The following is a 17503-nucleotide window of genomic DNA, read 5'->3' as shown; positions in this document are numbered from 1 at the left end:
AAGCAGGCTCCATGCTGGGAGCCCGATATGGGACTCGATCCCGGGACCCCAGGATCGTGTCCTGGGCCAAAGGCAGGCACCAAACCGTTGAGCCACCCAGGGATCCCCTAGGAACCACCTTTGTGTCAGAAGCATTGAGCTGGGGGCATCAGCAGTGGGTCTGGGAAAAGAAGTATGTACTCTAAGAGTTTATGAGGCACCTGGCTGGCTCAGTGAGTAGAGCACATGACCCTTAATCTCAGGGCTGTGAGTTCAAGCCCCATGATGAGCCTACTTAAAAAACAAACAACCACTTCCAAGAGTTTAGACTCTATGTGGCAAAATGAGCACCTGCTGGCTCTGTTAGAACTGTGCTCTACGGTCTGACAATATGTATTTTATGGGAAATATGAGATTCCTGCTCTTTGGGTTTTAAGGGGATCACTGGGAGAGTCACACTGGCATTATGCAACCCTATAGCCTGTGCTAAGCTGCAATAGCAAACCCCCAAATCACAGAGACTGAACACAACAAATTTTTACTTTCTGCTTACATGAAATCCTTTGGAGGTTTGTTAGCTACGTCATCCAGCACATGTGGCTTCCAAGGTTGCTTGGGGAGGGGAAAATATTTTAGGATAGTTCTGTCCATATCTGCCAAATTTAGTCACAGGATTTCAACCTAACTGCAAGGAAGGTCAGGAAAGATAATCTGCCTGTCTGCTTAAGAAGAGGAGGGATCCCTGGGTGGCGCAGCGGTTTGGCGCCCGCCTTTGGCCCAGGGCGCGATCCTGGAGACCCGGGATCGAATCCCACATCAGGCTCCCGGTGCATGGAGCCTGCTTCTCCCTCTGCCTATGTCTCTGCCTCTCTCTCTCTCTCTCTGTGACTATCATAAATAAAAAAAAAAGTCTTAAAAAAAAAAAAAAGAAGAGGAAATAAAGTGGTGGATAACTAGTTATACCTCTGCCATACCATCAAATCAGCAACCAAGGCTTGATGTTAATGATTTCAATGATCCTGAAAACCAGGCTTTAGAGATAAATGTGGATTTATCTTCAGACAGGAAGTATTAGCTCAGACTGAGAAAGTAAAATTCTGCCCTGCTGTTCATCACAGATGAACAGACACAGAACCAGCTGCAAAGATAACAGGAAACAATATTTCTCCCAAGCACACCTGCAGCTTACAGTGTCATTACAATTTCCGTCTCTGAGTGACTTTTTTTTTAATTCACTGAGAAATTTTGTTCCCTAAAATCACAGACTGTCAGAAAGTTTGCTATTTGAAATTATATCAGTGAAAATGGTCTTGCTTGGAGAAGCAGCCTTAATTTCCAACCCAGAATTTCAGTGCAGTGGTTTCTGAACGCAACGTTCCCCAATTTAGCTTTGTAGTTTCCACGGAAACTGAACTCGGTCTGTTTTGCAGTTCAGAGCTGACGTTGATCCACTTTTCATATAGCTCTGTGTTCCTTTGAGCCTATCAAACTCTATTTCATTGACATTTCACCTAACCTCCACCTATCCCCATAATCCTATAATTATTTTTTCCTTTGGTGGGACACCCCAACCCCATCCCTCTGGTGTGTAGTTTTCCTTGCTGTACTGAGTCCATAGCCTGACTTTGCTGAACTACAGGTTTGCCCTGGTAGACTTAGGCTGATAGGACTAGGGCATTCTCAGACTTTACTTTGGCCTTTATGCTTATTTGTGATTATAAATTCCCTTAATTTGCTTTTTGCTATTCAAAGTAACATATTAAAGTATATTTTAAATAACAAAAAAGTAATGCCACATATAAATAGCTAGTAAGCACACGAAAAGATCTTTGACATCATTAGTTATGAGGGAAACACAAATCAAAGCCACAATGAGACATCACTTTATACCCACTAGGGTGGCAGCAGCTATAGTCAAAAAGAGATTACGAATGTTGGCAAGGATGTGGAGAAAAGTGGAAACCTCATATGATGTTGGTGGGAACATAAAATAATGCAACTGTTTTTGGAAAACAATCTAGCAGTTCCTCAAAAGGTTAAACAGAGTTATTACACAACCCATCAAACAAAAACATGTCTATGTAAAAACTTGTTCATGAATGTTCATGACAATGTTATAATAGTCAAAAGGTAGAAACAACCCAAATGTCCAACTGATGAATGGATAAATAAAATGTTGTGTGTTCATCAGTGGAATATTTTTTTAAAATATATTCTTTTTTTTAAGATTTTTTATTTATTCATGAGAGGCAGAGAGAGAGAGAGAGAGGCAGAGACACAGGCAGAGGGAGAAGCAGACTCCAGGCACCGGGAGCCCGATGTGGGATTCGATCCCGGGTCTCCAGGATCGCGCCCTGGGCCAAAGGCAGGCGCCAAACCGCTGCGCCACCCAGGGATCCCTCATCAGTGGGATATTATTTGACAATAATAAAGGAATGAAATACTGATAACATGGTACATCAATGAACCCTGAGAACATCATGCTAAGTGAAAGAAGCCAGTTGCAAAGAACTATGTATCATGATTCTTCTATTCATGTGAAATATCCAGAATAGGCAAACCCATAGAGGAAGAAGTAAATTGGTGGCATCCTAGGACTGAGGGAATTGTGAAGAAATGGGGATGAGGGTACCTGGGTGGCTCAGTGGTTGAGCATCTGCCTTTGGTTCAGGTCATGATCCTGGGATCCTGGGGTCCTGGGATCGAGTCCCACATCAGGCTTCCCCACAGGGAGCCTGCTTCTCCCTCTGCCTGTGTCTCTGTCTCTCTCTCTGTGTCTCTCATGAATAAATAAATAAAATCTTAAAGAAAAAAAAACCCCTAAGGAATGACTGCTAATGGGTACAGGGTTTCTTTTTTTGGGGTGGCTAAAATGTAAAATTGTGATGGCAACACAAATCTATGAACGCATATACTAAAAACCATTATACACTTTAAGTTGATGACCTGTATGACATGAATTATGTCAATAAAACTTATTTTTAAAAAAACAACTGTGGTAGACACAGGGGTTCTGTCCTGCTCTCTAAGAAGTCTCTAAGAATTTTAATATTGTGGCAGAGACAAACATTTTTATATAAAAAAGTTAAGTACTAGGGTATAGGCGTGTATGAAGGGTCATGTGAGCACAAAGTAGGGCATCTGAGCCCAACTGGAGAATTAGGGAATGTTTTCTTAGGTGGAAAATGATGTCCGAACTGAATCTTGAAGAAAAAGAAAAACTTAGCCAGGTGAAGTGAAGTGGAACAAGGATCAGCAAAGACCCAGGTTTGTGCTGAATACAGGAACTGGGGAAAGTTCTAGGCGCAATGTGATGTTTCTAAAATGGCAAGGTACAAAGAGGAGAATGCCGAGTCCATCACAAAGTAGCTTGGATAATAAGCAAGAACAATAATAATAAATTCCTAAGTGAACTCTTCGTTACAGCTAAAAAATGTGAGTTGGACTCTCAGAGTCGCTCCCGCCTTGACCCCAGCTCGGCACAGGTGCGAGGAAGGAGCAGGTACCGCGAGGCGGAACGGAATTTGCGGTCGGTGGGGGCGCGTTTTTGGAACGGACCGGGAAAAAGGAAGTGTGCTACATTATCCAGGGCACTCAACCCCGGCTTCCGGGGATGGGATCGGGTGTTTCGCGTTCCGCCCCGGGCCGGCCTGAGCCCCGAGGTCTCTGGTGACGGGTGGACGCGGGTGGAGGCGGCCTCAGGCTCAGGACCTGCTTGCTCCCGCCACGGGCGCCACGGGCTGACCTTGGCCGCCGCTCATTGGCTGCTCTTGCTGACCTTGGTCCAAGGTCGGGGTCGATGGCAACTTGGGCCGCCTCAAGCCTGAGCAGGGTCGCTGCCGGGTGCCTGTGGGGGGCGCGAGGCCCCGGGGTCCGGGCGGCTCTTCCTCCCACCCTCGCGGCCTCCCAGCCTGAGCCCACGGGCCGCATCCCCGTTCCGGGCAGGACGCTGCACCTGACCGCGGCGGTCCCCGCCGGGCACAACAAGTGGTCCAAAGTCCGGCATATCAAGGGTCCCAAGGATGCCGAAAGGAGTCGCATCTTCTCCAAGCTCTGTTTGAGCATCCGCCTGGCAGTTAAAGGTAAGTCACCCGCTGCTGCCCTCTCTGCGCCCACAGCTAAATCAGTGACCACCGTGAGCCTTGGTCCTTCCTGAACACCGTTGCCCGCTTCATAAACGCTCAAAAGACCTGCCGACATTGTAGGACTCCACTCGCCTTTCCAGATGCTGAGCGCCTGCCTGTTTGGCGGGGAGTTGCTATTAGGATGATAATGGTAAAAGTGACTTCATTCTAGTGTGTAGCTGGGTACTTCATAGAAACAGACCCTAAGAGTAAGGTCACTTGGGTATCTTGCCTGAAGAGACCAATCGAACCCTCTAGCCACCTCTGGTAGCACATAAGTTGTGGCAGGGGCATTGAGGAAAGCTGTTACTTGCCCAGCTTCAGTTTCCCAAGACACATTTTCTCAGAAGGTAAGTTTGCAACCATGTCTTTTCCCATTGTGTAGCCACTACAAGAAGGCTTTTTTTTTCCTTTCTTGGTTTTGTTTTGGTATTTCGATACCTGTAGGAGTGGAGAAAGAGTCCTGTAAAAATCATGGATTTTGGGCTTAAGAAGACTTGGTTCCTGTCACTTACTGACTGTAGGACCTTGAGCAAATTGCTTAACCTTGCTCAGTTTCAGTTTCCTTCTATAAAACAGGGATAGTACCCACCTTATGGAGGTTTCTGGCACATAATAGGCACTCAGTAAATACTAATCTACCCCTAGAACTCACGCCTGATATTTCTCTTTGCTTTCTTCTAATTCTTGTTATTGAGTGAGATCAACACTGTTGAGTATTTGTTATGTGCACTGGTGACACAGAATAATGAGGAAAACCCCCACCCCGAGAGACGGCATGATTACATGCTGTCATATGAGCATTTCAGTAATTACACACAAAATAATAGAGTCAGAACAAGGGGTATTAATAAGTCCAGGAAGTTTTGGTACCATTTTCATCCCTTACCTCTTCATCTGATGCAAAGTGGTCTCTGAAACCTAACAAAAAGATATTCATCCTTACAGAGTGAATTAGAAACTTATTTTCCAAAATACTTCTCCATATTCCATTCAAACACTGATTAAATGTCCTAAATTAACTGAGAGACAAGTGGTGACTTTCTACCTTTTTTGCTGGGGGAGGGTAGAGAGGCAGAAAGCCCTTCTTTCTCCTGGCTGTAATGAGGTGTCTTCACCCAGTCTTTTCTCTCTTTCTCAGAAGGAGGCCCCAACCCTGAGCTCAATAGCAGTCTGGCCAACATCTTAGAGGTGTGTCGCAGCAAGCACATGCCCAAGTCAACGATTGAAGCATCGCTTAAAATGAGGGTATGTCCTCAGTTTCACTTCTTGTTATTGATCACAGCCCCTCCAGGGCCCATGTCTGAAAGGCCACCAAACAGGCCTTAGATTATCAAAAAGAAGGGTAACATTGTGGTTGATACTCTCAATGCAGAGCCTTCTGGTGTCTCTCTGACTTTGGACATTGGTTTTGGGAGCCCAATCAAGGATAGGATGAGTAGATAATGTACAGAACCAGACGGCCTAGGACTATTCAGCCAGAGTGTGAGGTGAGGGTAGGAAAAACAGGCACAGTGTGGGGAATGTTAGATTGAAGAAGGGTTTGTTTTTCAGATATTTATGCCCTGAAGGAGAAGAGCCAGTAGAAAGGGAAACAGAGCAACAGTGATGGTGAGAGGGGCAAGGATATAGAGACCAGTTATGGGAATTGTCTTTGAGCCCAGGTGAGAGGACATCTCTTCCTCTGGGACAAGTAGGAAGGATTTGAGGAAGTAATTTTTTTTTTTTTTTTTAAGATTTAATTTATTTGACAGAGAGAATGGGAAGGGAGAGGGGAAGAAGAAGGGCCTGCCTGAGCAGGGAGCCAGACATGGGGCTTGATCCCAGGACCCTGAGATCATGACCCAAGCTGAAGGCAGATGCCCAACTGACCTAGCCGCCCAGGTCATCTGAGGAAGTAATAATCATCTTAATAGCTAATAATTATTGAGTGCTAACTCTAGGTCAAGCACTTTGATAAGAATTTTGTATACATCATCTCGCTGAATCCTCAAAACAACTTTAGGTGGAAACTGAGACACATAAAGATTAGGTGACCAAGTCAAGATAATGTCAAGAAAATTACAGATTTAAAACCAGACAGACCATAGAACCTAGTCTCTAACCATTATACACACTGCCTTCATGTAGGCTGTGATGCAGTTAAGTGTAAGTAGAGGATTTTCACATACCTGGTGGTCCTTTATTTCCTTTGTGAAAGAAGAAGGAAGAAATTGTCATTTGAGGGTTCCTGGAAAGGCAGCAGGGCAGGGTGCTTGGAGAGAGTGGTGAAGGTCAGATCTGTGGGCAAGGGATAAGTGGAGGTGGCATGGGAGGTCCTATTAGATTAGTCGCTAATCTGTTGATCTATTGTTTGAATTTTGTGACCATACTATTTTCAGTGGTTCTTATGATAGGCCCTGGGTGTGCTATTTCCTAAAGCAATACTGAGCACCCCAGGGGTAGGAGACTTCGCAAGTGGGTTTCATGCAGGATGAGTGTAGAAGGATGAGTCTTGGTGGGTTTGTGGGGGCTGGTATGTGTGTTAGATGTGAGATTCAGCTGGGACAGGAAGGAAATGAAACGAGGTGATGGCTAATTGATTGTTCAGGGACCAGAGAAACAGACTCCCTTCCCAGTAAGGGGTCATACTTGCAATTACCTCAAAAGTTGGTCCCAAAGGGTCACCTCTCAGAGGCAGGGGACAACAAGAAAGACTTGAAACCTGAAGCTGTACCCCAGAGTGCCCATCCCATCGAGTCAGTATCTGTGTTCTGGGCTGGGATGCAAGAAGGAATTGAGAAACAGGAAAATGTGCTCATGTTGTTTATTGCAGAAAGCCAAGGATGTTTATTTGCTGTATGAGGGCCGAGGCCCTGGTGGCTCTTCTCTGCTCATTGAGGCATTATCTAACAGTGGCTCCAAATGTTATTCAGACATCAGACATATCCTGAACAAGAATGGGTAGGTATAGGTCTGGGGAGAGTAGAAAGGTATGAAGCCTTGAGATTCCAAATCTTTGCAAGGAAAGAACTGTTGTTCCTGGTGGTGTTTCAAGTTTTAAGCATACTTCATCTGTAGAATCCAAAGAAATGATCATTTCTTCTCCCTTATTTCATTCTGTATGAGGCAGGATCCAAAAGACTTTTTCATCAAGTGTAGGAGGGGCCCTCTGTTCCATTTTCCCTATCTGTAGCCATATGATGTCCAGGTCTTAAAATGTACCACCAAGACTGGAATCTTAAATGATGACGTCTTTGTATCTACTAAACTCCACTCAGGGCAGAAAGAAGGGGATGGGGGTATGTTTGGGTTTTTCTCTTGCCCAGGGGTAGCTGCATATTCTCCTTCAGAAGTATGTATAAACTCCAAAGGCTGGGTGAGAAATAGAGTATTAGAATGTAGTGCTATTTGGTGATTGAAGTGTCTCCAGGCATTTAATCTGGTATGTTTCCTTTCCTTTGAGGGGAATGATGGCTGATGGAGCTCGCCACTCTTTTGACAAAAAGGGGGTGATCATGGTTGGAGTGGAGGACAGAGAGAAAAAAGCTGTGAACCTAGAGCGTGCCCTGGAGCTGGCAATTGAAGCAGGAGCTGAAGATGTCAAGGAAACTGAAGATGAAGAGGAAAAGAACGTTTTTAAAGTGAGTATGAAGCCTTAGTGTTTAGTGAACTTTTGAGAGAGCCCTAATAGATGTGTTAAGGCTTGCTTCTCTGTTTCTTCTTTCTTGTGCCCTGGGGTACAAGTGACATAAAGAGTTCACATATTGCACAAACATTTATTACATGAATACTGGATAGGGCTTACTTTATTGAGGACTATGAGAAGGATTCAGAAGTCTGAAAACTGTATCTCTGCTAGTAGAATTATCATTATAGTCGTTCCATTCAGGTTTTGCAAAGTTCTGACTGGCTTTCTCCTTTTTATCTCTTGGCTCCTCACCTCTTGACTTTCTTTTGTCCCTAGTTTATATGTGATGCCTCTTCACTGCATCAAGTGAGGAAGAAGTTGGACTCCCTGGGCTTGTGTTCTGTGTCCTGTTCACTAGAATTCATCCCCAACACAAAGGTGCAGCTGGCTGACGCTGACCTGGAGCAGGCCGCCCTTCTCATCCAGGCTCTTGGCAACCATGAAGATGTGATCCAGGTCTATGACAACATTGAGTAACCAGGCTCTCTGTGCCCCTGGGGTCCTTCCTAGGCAACCTGCAGCTCATTCTGGAGCATAGGCTTCTGCAGCAACTCTGAGATTGAAGCAGATTGGAGGCCTAGCAGGTTAGGAGGCATAAAATCAAGACCTGGAGCTTTGTGGCCAAGGGAGTCACTGCATCTCAATGGGGCCTCTTTGTCAGCTCTGCTGGTGTCTCGCAGCCCTGCTGGATGCAAAGTGGAGCCAACCAGCTAATCAGATTCTGATCTTAGGAAGTTGGCCCTTGTGGGAATGGCAGGTGCCCTGAAGGCCCTTGTACTAGAAACTGCTCTTATATAATATAACTGATCTGGGTTGCTAAACTCATAGTGTATAGCTCTTGCATTTTCCTGGGTTTTTATCCAGCTATTGGGACCCTCTTGACTTCCTTTGAAGTCTGTAGGTTTAGTTCCACTACTCCAGTCCCAGGACTTTTTTTTTTTTTTTTTAATTGACCAGAGAAATGTAGATCTCTACAGGCACCACTCTGTGCTGGTCTGGTGGCCCAAATGTGTCATTTGTCATGCAAATAGTATTTGTCAAACACTTATGTACCAGGAACTGTATTTAACAGGAGCACAGGGGATCCCTGGGTGGCTCAGCGGTTCAGCACCTGCCTTTGGCCCAGGGCGTGACCCTGGAGTCCTGGGATCGAGTTCCGCATCGGGCTCCGGGCATGGAGCCTGCTTCTCCCTCTGCCTGTGTCTCTGCCTCTCTCTCTCTCTCTCTCTCTCTCTCTCATGAATAAATAAATAAATAATTAAAAAAAAAATAAAATTAAAAAAAAAAAAAACAGGAGCACAAACTGTTCAGTTGGTACTCTGTGTTAGATCCTGCTCTAAGACATAGGACCTCTGAGGTCAGACACAGGACTTCTGTCTGCTGGAGCTATCCTAGGGCAGCAGGAGCTATACATGCATCCTTGTTATTTTCGTGTGGTCTCTGTGCCCTCCTTCTGCCAAAGAGCTTAAGGCTCTAACTCAGTAGGAAATCCAGTGCCAATGTTAAGGGACTCCCAGGCCCTGCTTCATCCAGACCCCCTTGTGTTCTGAGATTGATCAGAGCAGACCTTTCAGCATATTGGACTGCTCTCAGGAGAGGCGATGACAAGCTGGTTCTCAAAGCTACTTGGTTACCAGAATGCCCACTCGAGCCCCTTTTCATCCCTGCTGGCAAATGATGGGGCATTGGCAACTGGAGAGGAAATGAGAATAGAAGGAAGGGTGAAGGACTGACTCAGATCCTGGCAAGCTGGGAAATAGGGCCCTTTATTTATTTATTTATTTATTTATTTTTTTTGCCCTTTATACCTTTTCCCCTTAAGTGTCACTTTTGAGTTTAGAAAGACCAGGAGTGCCAATCACCTATTAAATATGTCAGGAGCCCATTAAATATGTCAGGCCTGGAATGGCTTTTTGATCCCTGTTATTTACCTACTCTTAAGTTGTTTAAACCATTTCTGAGATCAGAATAATTTTCCTGAAGGAGCTTCAGGTAAATGAGGAAAAGAACAAAATCCAAATTGGCTGACTATAAATAATAACTTCAGCTTCTAGGAAAAACCGGTTACTAATTCCATGATGACTTTAGCAGTTGGAGAGCAAAGGCTAAGGAAAGAAAAAAAAAACAATGAAATAATCCATGAAAATGCCAAAGCATATGCTCTTCCACCTCACTTCATAATCATGATACTACCTGGCATTCTTTAGTTTGTTTTGTTTTTTAAAAGTTAGTGTGTGTGTGTGTGTGTGTGTGTGTGTGTGTGTGTGTGAGAGGAAGAGGGAGAATCCCAGGCAGGCTCCATACTCAGTACACAGCCTGATAATCGGGCTCAGTCTCAACCTGGAGAACATGACCTGAGCCAAAATCAAGAGCCAGACACTTTGACTGAGCCACTCAGGTGCCTCACATTCTTTAGTTTTTATAGGAGATAACTCATCAAAATATCTGATGAGCACATTCTTAAAATAGTGCAATTTAAAGTTTAAGTGCTGCTTTGTAATTTATAGAATACTTTCTTATGTTATTTGATTTTCACAGCAAGACTGAAATAATCAGGCCAATTTTATGCACAAATGGTCACATAGCAAGCAGGTGAGAATAGGCCTAATACTACATCTTACATTGATCTTGGTTTATAAAAATAGCTGTTTTGTAAATGTTGATTATAATTATGATATAATTTGGAAGAATCTCCTAATTTCTGGTCTGAGAAGTCTGCACCAGGAGAGCCTACTGTGGAAGGGAACTTGGCTAATCATGTACTTGTGAATAGTCCTCTAATAGATAGGATTTAAGGATTTTTGTAACTAGTTTTCTTACAGCAGGGCTTTGGATGGCTCTGCACTGACCCCTGGTGGTGCCCTGCAGTCTTTCCTGCAGCTAGCATGGCAAAGGCAGAAATGAAACCTTATTTGGACCTGTACTGCCTCTAACTCTGCTAACGAGACCCTTAGCTACATAGGTTAAATAACTATTTAACTGAATAGTTAAGCAGAGAGAATATGAGTTATTCTGCCACTAAAAATTATTTTCTAAAGAATATTTTATGTCAGAAAATGTTTACAGTGTAATGTTAAATGGAAAACAAAGATGTAAAACTCTGTATAGTATGATCCAAATTTTAAAATATAGTCATACTTTATCTATGGACTTAAAAAGACTAGAAGGAAGTGTATCAGAATCTCAAAACTGGTTATCTCTGGGTGGTGATGTCACTTTTCAACAATCATATATTTAATCAGGGGGAACATTTTTTAAAAAAGAAAACAAGTCACATTATTGTCCAGCTAGGGAGACAGCATGTGAGAGGCCAGGAGTCAGGCATACCTTAAAGTCAAAAGAATGAGATCTGGTCTTGGCTTGCCTTTGCCTTATCTTTGGTCATTGTCTTAGCAGACAGAATCATTCAATGCCTTGCAGCTGGCTTCGGCTCACTTTCAAGTGACCTTTCCATGGGATGGAAGTATTTGTGATAGGTTCCATCCATAGCCTTGACTCTTACAGGAAGCGTTCACGTGGTACATAGCTGCCTTCCTTCTGCCAGAGGCCTCAGCCAACAGTGGAAATTCATAGGCTGAGTTACTCTTTTGGGGTTTTTTTCTGTTTTGTTTTTTTTGCTTTACTCTCTGATACTTAGAGCACAAGAGTCAATAAAACTTCACACTCGAAGAGACCCCAACTTGTAGACTTTTATTTGAATTGCTGGGGACACTTCTGGAACCCTTCTGAAGAGGAAATAAATGACCCAGTAGGTCTGGCCAGGGCAAGTGTTAGGATAGATACCACACTAGTTTTGACCCAAACCGCTTTCTTCCTTATGCCCTCCCCAGACACTGAGGAGGATAGTAGTTTTTACTTTTCCTCTTGTCTTTCTTTTGTCCATGTGAAAGAGGTAACATCTATGGTTTTTGAATGAGTAAGTGAACCTCAACTGGAGGGATTCCCTTCCTCCTAAAATATAACCACCATTAACAATCTACTCTGTATTCTACTTATTGGAACCAATCTACTGGGGAACAAATTTCAACTCTTAATTGCCAGAAACCTTGGACAAGAACTTAACCTCTTTGCACCTCTTTGTCTATAAAATTAGGATAATAGTACCTATCTCATAGGGCTATTTTGAGAATTAAGTAAGTTAACCTATGTTAATCACTTAAAAGAGTGCCTGGCAATAGTAAGTGCTCAATAAATGTTGGCCTTTTTCCCCCCACTAAGTTTGAATGAACATTTTTTAAAAACTGAAATGTGATCACCCTGTACGTTTCTGCTTTATGAGTTTTTGTTTTTTTTTCACTTCACAATGTATCCTGGATGCTGCAATGAACATTACTTATCTTTGCTCACTTGCAAAGTGTTCCTTAGGATAAATTTAAAGTGGAATTTATAAATGAAAAGCAATTTTTCTCTATTAGTTAATGTCAGTAATATATAAAATATCATGGTTGTAAAAATCTTCAGTGGTATACATATCATTCATTAACAATGCAGGGATCCCTGGGTGGCGCAGCGGTTTGGCGCCTGCCTTTGGCCCAGGGCGCGATCCTGGAGACCCGGGATCGAATCCCACGTCGGGCTCCCGGTGCATGGAGCCTGCTTCTCCTTCTGCCTATGTCTCTGCCTCTCTCTCTCTCTCTCTGTGTGTGACTATCATAAAAAAAAAAAAAAAAAAAACAATGCAGATAAAATAACTGGTTGAACTGGTGATTGAATATATTCTTTACCTCTGAATTAAAGGAATTGTCATCAGGGTGCTTGGGTGGCTCAATTAGTTAAGTGTTTGCGTTCAGCTATGGTCATGATCTCAGGGTCCTGGGATCAAATCCCACTTTGGGCTCCCTGAGTCTGCTTCTCCCTCTCCCTCTGCTCCTTCCCCTCCTGCCCCCCACCTCTGCCTGCCATGCTCTCTTTCTCTTTGTCTCTCTTCTCTCAAATAAATAAAATCTTTTTTTTTTTTTTTTTTTTTAAGATTTTTTTTTGGCAGCCCAGGTGGCTCAGTGGTTTAGCACTGCCTTCAGCCCAGGGCATGATCCTGGAGACCTGGGATCAAGTCCCATGTCGGGTTCCCTGCATGGAGCCTGCTTCTCCCTCTGCCTGTGTCTCTGCCTCGCTCTCTCTGTCTCTCATGAATAAATAAATAAAATCTTAAAATTAAAAAAATTTTTTTATCAAGTCAGATGGTAACTTTTTTTTTTAAGAGAACATATACATAAGCAGGGCTAGGGGGCAGAGGGAGAAAGGGAATCTTAAACAGGCTTCACACCTAGCCTGGATCCTGACACAGGAATCAATCTCAATCCTGACATCATGACCTAAGCCGAAAAGAGTCTAACCCTTGGGGCGCCTGGGTGGCTCAGTGGTTGGGCATCTGCCTTTGGCTCAGGTTGTGATCCTGGGGTCCTGAGCCTACTCCTCCCTCTGCCTATGTCTCTGTCTCTGTGTGCCTCTCATGAATAAATAAAATCTTAAAAAAAAAAAGAGAGAGAAAAGAATCTGACTCGTAACTGACTGAGTCACCCAGGTACCCCTTGTTTTTCCTTTTTTATACCAAGTTCATTGAGCTATTCCTGAAAATTCATTCATGTTTATTGTTCCCTATCTAGTGTCCAAGTGTCCTTATGCCCTGGAAAGAAAAAAAGAAAGTGTTCAGCTGGTATATCATAGGATGCTTGAGGCCCTAAGCATTAGGGGCAGGTTGTGATCCTTGGGGTCAGGTATGGCTTTAGTATTTAACCAGGGGCATCTACTCTATAAAACCAGGGGAACAGACTTGAGAAGGCATGGCCCAGATGGGAGGCTTCACATAGGGAAAATGAAGGGTGAAGAGAGAAACCGTATAGAAAGAGAAGAAATACACAACTACAAGGGCACACTTGTGGAGATCACATTCAACTACTAACATCCCCAGTTCAGGTTCACTTACTCATTAAAAAAAATACTTGTTTTTTGAATGTACTGTGAAAGATGCTAGGCATACCAATTTGAATGACAGCTTCTGTCTCTATGCTTACTTCCTTAAAGGCAATTACGACAGTGGGACAGGTGATTTGATGAAGAAAGTACTAGGTGCCCTGGTACCCAGAATTGTGAGTATTTGTCTGGAAGGGCTTCCTGGAGGGAGTGATGTTCAGTCTTAGTTCTTTCCTGAAAGAATGAGAGGAGTGGGGAAGAGTGGAGGAGAAGAGTGTTTAAAACAAAATAGCAGATGCAGAGATAGAGAGGTAAGATGGACTCTAGTAGTTCCCCATGGCCAGAACATAGATCTGAATGATGGGGTTGGCAGAGATGGGAAGTGGAAAAACTTGTGGCTGGAGAAGCATAGCCTGGGTCCTGAAAGGCCTTCTTAAGTACATCCAGGTATTCCACTTATCCTAAGGGCAATAGGAAACTATAAAGGTTTTAAGCAGAGCATGACAGAATCAGGTGTGCGGTTTTTTTTTTTTTTTTAAGATTTTATTTATTTATTCATGAGAGACACAGAGAGAAACAGAGGCAGAGACACAAGCAGGGGGAGAAACAGGCTCCATGCAGGGAGACCGATGTGGGACTCACTCGATCCTGGATCCCCAGGATCACGCCCTGAGCCGAAGGTGGTGCTAAACCACTGAGCCACCTGGGCTGCCCTCAGTTGTGAGTTTTAGAAAGATCACCCTGTGATGTCAGCAGACACTGTTACATGGGGTTTGAAGTAGGATGGTGGACCTGAGGATGGAAGAGAAATGGACAGATTGGTGACATGGTTAAGATTAGTCATGGACACAGGGAAATGGAGAGGAAGTTCTCTAAGGGAGAGAATTCACAGGTCCAAATTGGGAAAGTGTTGATGGCAGAGGAAATACAGAACTATGGAAGAAAATGATGAATTCAGTTGGGACCTGTAGAATTTGAGGTATCTATTGGAGGCTAGAGGATAATATCTTGGGAGCTCAGAAGAAAGTCTAGTGTGGTAACTTCAGCATGCGAATGTTTGAGATGGCCAGTTAAGGAACAGACAATGGAAATGAAGCCCTCAAAGAAAGCAGTTGCTAGAAGGAGGGAAAATCAGAATGCTGTTTTTTGATTAAAGACTTACATGGTTGTACTGTAGTTCTTTACTATGTGCAAGCATTCTAAGTGCTGGTGATAGGATAAGGCAGTGAACAGGACAAAATCCCTGCTGCTGCATAGCTTATGTTCATTATAGAGGAAAGACACACCTACAATTTTAGTCACTATGAAGAAAAATAAGACTGAATATGGGGCTAAAGAATGATGGAGAGAGAGGCTATTTTGGATGGGGTGCTTAGAAACTCGGAAGAGTTGACATTTGAGCAAAGACTTGAATAAAATGCAGGAATTGGCCATGGGAACATCTTCAGGAAGAGCATTCTAGGTAGAACAAATGGCAAGTGCAAAGGTCCTGGACTTGGTAGGTTCAAAATATGTTAAGAAGGCAGTGTGGCCAGAAGAGTAATTGTGGGAGAGAGGTAGAAAGGAGGTGAAGATGGCAGGGCCAGCTCCTATTGAGCCTGAAAAACCACGACAAGGAGTTTGGGTTTTATTCTTAGTGCAATGGGTGGCCATTAGAGGGTTAACCGAAGGGTGATAGCATGATCTGAATTACATTTTATAGGGATCACTCTGGCTGCTGTGTAGAGAACATTTTTCAGGTGGCCACAGAGGAGACCGGGTTAGGAGATGAGGGCAGTCATCCAGGAGAGGGTGGCAACTTGGACCAGGATGGTAGTGGTGAGGGGCAGCTCCAGTGGCGCAGCGGTCTTAGCCTGCAGCCCAGGGCTTGATCCTGGAGACCCGGGATCGAGTCTCACATCAGGCTCCCTGCATGGTGCCTGCTTCTCCCTCTGCCTGTGTCTCTGCCTCTTTCTCTCTAGCTGTGTCTCTATGAATAGATAAATAAAATCTTAAAAACAAAAAAAAAAAAAACAATTAAAAAAAAAGGATGGTAGTGGTGAGAAGTGTTAGATTAAGATACGTTTTGAAACCAGAGGTGGAAAAAAAAAAAAAAAAAAAAAGAAAGAAAAGAAACCAGAGGTGAGAAGACTTTGATACAGGGATGTTAGGGAAAGAGAAAAACCAAGGAAGACTCCTCCTAGGTTTGTATTTCAACAATTGGGAAAATAGAAGAGCAGGGTATTTTAGGGGGAGCAGGAAAGTATAAGGAGTTCAGTGTGAAACTTGTGAAATTGGAGCTGTGTTTTAGACATTCCAAGAGAAGCTGCTGAATAAACCATATAGGCAATGGAGTAAGTACTAGATTTCCACTTATTGTCTTTTTGTTTTTATTTATTTTTAAATTCTTAAAAAATATTTTATTTGTTTATTCATGAGAGACACAGAGAGAGAGGCAGAGACCTAGGCAGAGGGAGAAGCAGGCTCCCCCCATGTGGGACTTGATTCTAGGACTCTGGGATCACGCCCTGAGCTGAAAGCAGACGTTCAACCTCTGAGCCACCCAAGTGTCCCCACTTGTTGTCTTTTTAAAATATTTATCTAACAGGTCAGTAAAATTAAGGGTCAGATATGAGCCCCAGATTGGGAGATGAGGACTTCTAGCAGTGGCTTACTACACACATTCTCGCCAGGGTGATACCCCAGTGGGGTGAAAAATGATTCCTAAGGGGTGAAAAAAAAATCTTAGATAATACAATGGTATATAGACTTCAGAGCTCAACCCTATTTGATGAAATCTTATTCCTTAGCATTTAATTTCTCTCATTAGAATTCACATTTAATTAAGTAATTCAGAATTTTCTCCTGGGGGAGGAGAGGAGTGATAATGAAAAAGCAGTTGAGAAATACTGGCCTGGTACAAGAACGTGACCTTTGGGTTGCAGACAGACCTGGTGTGAATCCTGGCTCTACCCCTTGGACTTGGTCCTTAACTTCTCTGAGCTTCATTTTTATCATTAAAATGCAAATAGTATTAATTCAGAGTTACTGGAAAGATTAAATGAGATGATGTGCCTGGCATTGTATAAATGACTGATAATTACTAATTTTCTTTCCCCTTTACTCCTTCTCTCCTTCCCAGAAGAGAGATTATTATAGTTAGGAACTACAATAAACTGGGTAGGGATCTAGTCAAGTGGGAGAATGACACACTTAAAAGCTTGTTGGAGGAAAACAAACAAACAAACAAACAAACCTAACAGGACAAGGGCTCTGATTAAATAAGGGGGAGGGGGAAGAAAGGAGTGTAGAGAAAGAGGGGAGGGAGTTCAAGGTAATTCATCAGAGATTTGACAGCCAGGGTAAAGCCACCAATAAAGGTTCTTAGTTGATGGTTGAAAATGGCATCAGAGGAAGATTATTTTGGCGTCTGATTTATATTACACTGGAATAGGGACTAGAGGAAGGGAGCCCATATTAATTGTGATGGACTTGGCATCGGAAGACCTGGGTGTATAAAATGAACAATGGGGGTTGGGGAAATTAATTATGGTCATTCTCTATTTTGAAATATGCAGCCAGTACGATTGTTTTGGAACAATATTTCGGTAGCACGGGAAAACACTTATAATAAACTCTAGGCATACTACCAAACAATCTGAAGCCATTTTTGTCAAACGTTGTATATCTTGGTAGGAAATAGATAAAATTATCTCTGGGGTGGACTTTTTTTTTTTTTTTTTTTTCAGTTTTAGTTCGAAGAGCTCGTATTGCTTTCATAACTAAAGAAAACAGACCCTCTCGGACTTTGCCGCTGGCTGGTTTGGGCCCTGGCCAGCCG

The 17503-nt window shown here is 43.3% G+C and overlaps 2 protein-coding genes across 3 annotated transcripts in view; both read left to right on the top strand.

The window, feature by feature from the left end:
* Positions 1-3558: 3558 nt before the first annotated feature.
* On the top strand, positions 3559-17064 carry TACO1 (translational activator of cytochrome c oxidase I). Of its 2 annotated transcripts, none has more exons than XM_077853853.1 (5): positions 3559-4061; positions 5245-5351; positions 6919-7046; positions 7549-7726; positions 13795-17064. In XM_077853853.1, the coding sequence occupies exons 1-5, from the start codon at positions 3779-3781 to the stop codon at positions 13822-13824; spliced, it is 726 nt and encodes a 241-aa protein (XP_077709979.1). In that variant the 5' UTR covers positions 3559-3778; the 3' UTR covers positions 13825-17064. The 2 variants fall into 2 exon arrangements, with proteins under 2 accessions (XP_077709979.1, XP_077709978.1); XM_077853852.1 differs by lacking the exon at positions 13795-17064 and adding an exon at positions 8050-12264 and having other exon boundaries at positions 3561-4061.
* Positions 13841-17503, top strand: part of MAP3K3 (mitogen-activated protein kinase kinase kinase 3) — a 69819-nt gene continuing 66156 nt past the window's right edge. Inside the window, exon 1 of the mRNA XM_077853840.1 lies at positions 13841-13859. The gene's annotated coding sequence lies outside the window, so the exon portion shown is untranslated. The remainder of the gene's footprint in view (positions 13860-17503) is intronic.

This window comes from Canis aureus, chromosome 16 (genome assembly GCF_053574225.1).
Source record: "Canis aureus isolate CA01 chromosome 16, VMU_Caureus_v.1.0, whole genome shotgun sequence".
NCBI classification, from domain to species: domain Eukaryota; kingdom Metazoa; phylum Chordata; class Mammalia; order Carnivora; family Canidae; genus Canis; species Canis aureus.
This window is presented reverse-complemented; position numbering and strand designations above follow the sequence as displayed.

What these genes read in the sequence shown, in the direction of transcription:
- TACO1 (XM_077853852.1), top strand. Translation starts at nt 3,779, where the DNA reads ATGGCAACTTGGGCCGCCTCAAGCCTGAGCAGGGTCGCTGCCGGGTGC. An exon ending in AAGCATCGCTTAAAATGAGG is followed by an intron (nt 5,352 to 6,918) that starts GTATGTCCTCAG and finishes TGTTTATTGCAG; the next exon opens with AAAGCCAAGGATGTTTATTT. An exon ending in CATATCCTGAACAAGAATGG is followed by an intron (nt 7,047 to 7,548) that starts GTAGGTATAGGT and finishes CTTTCCTTTGAG; the next exon opens with GGGAATGATGGCTGATGGAG.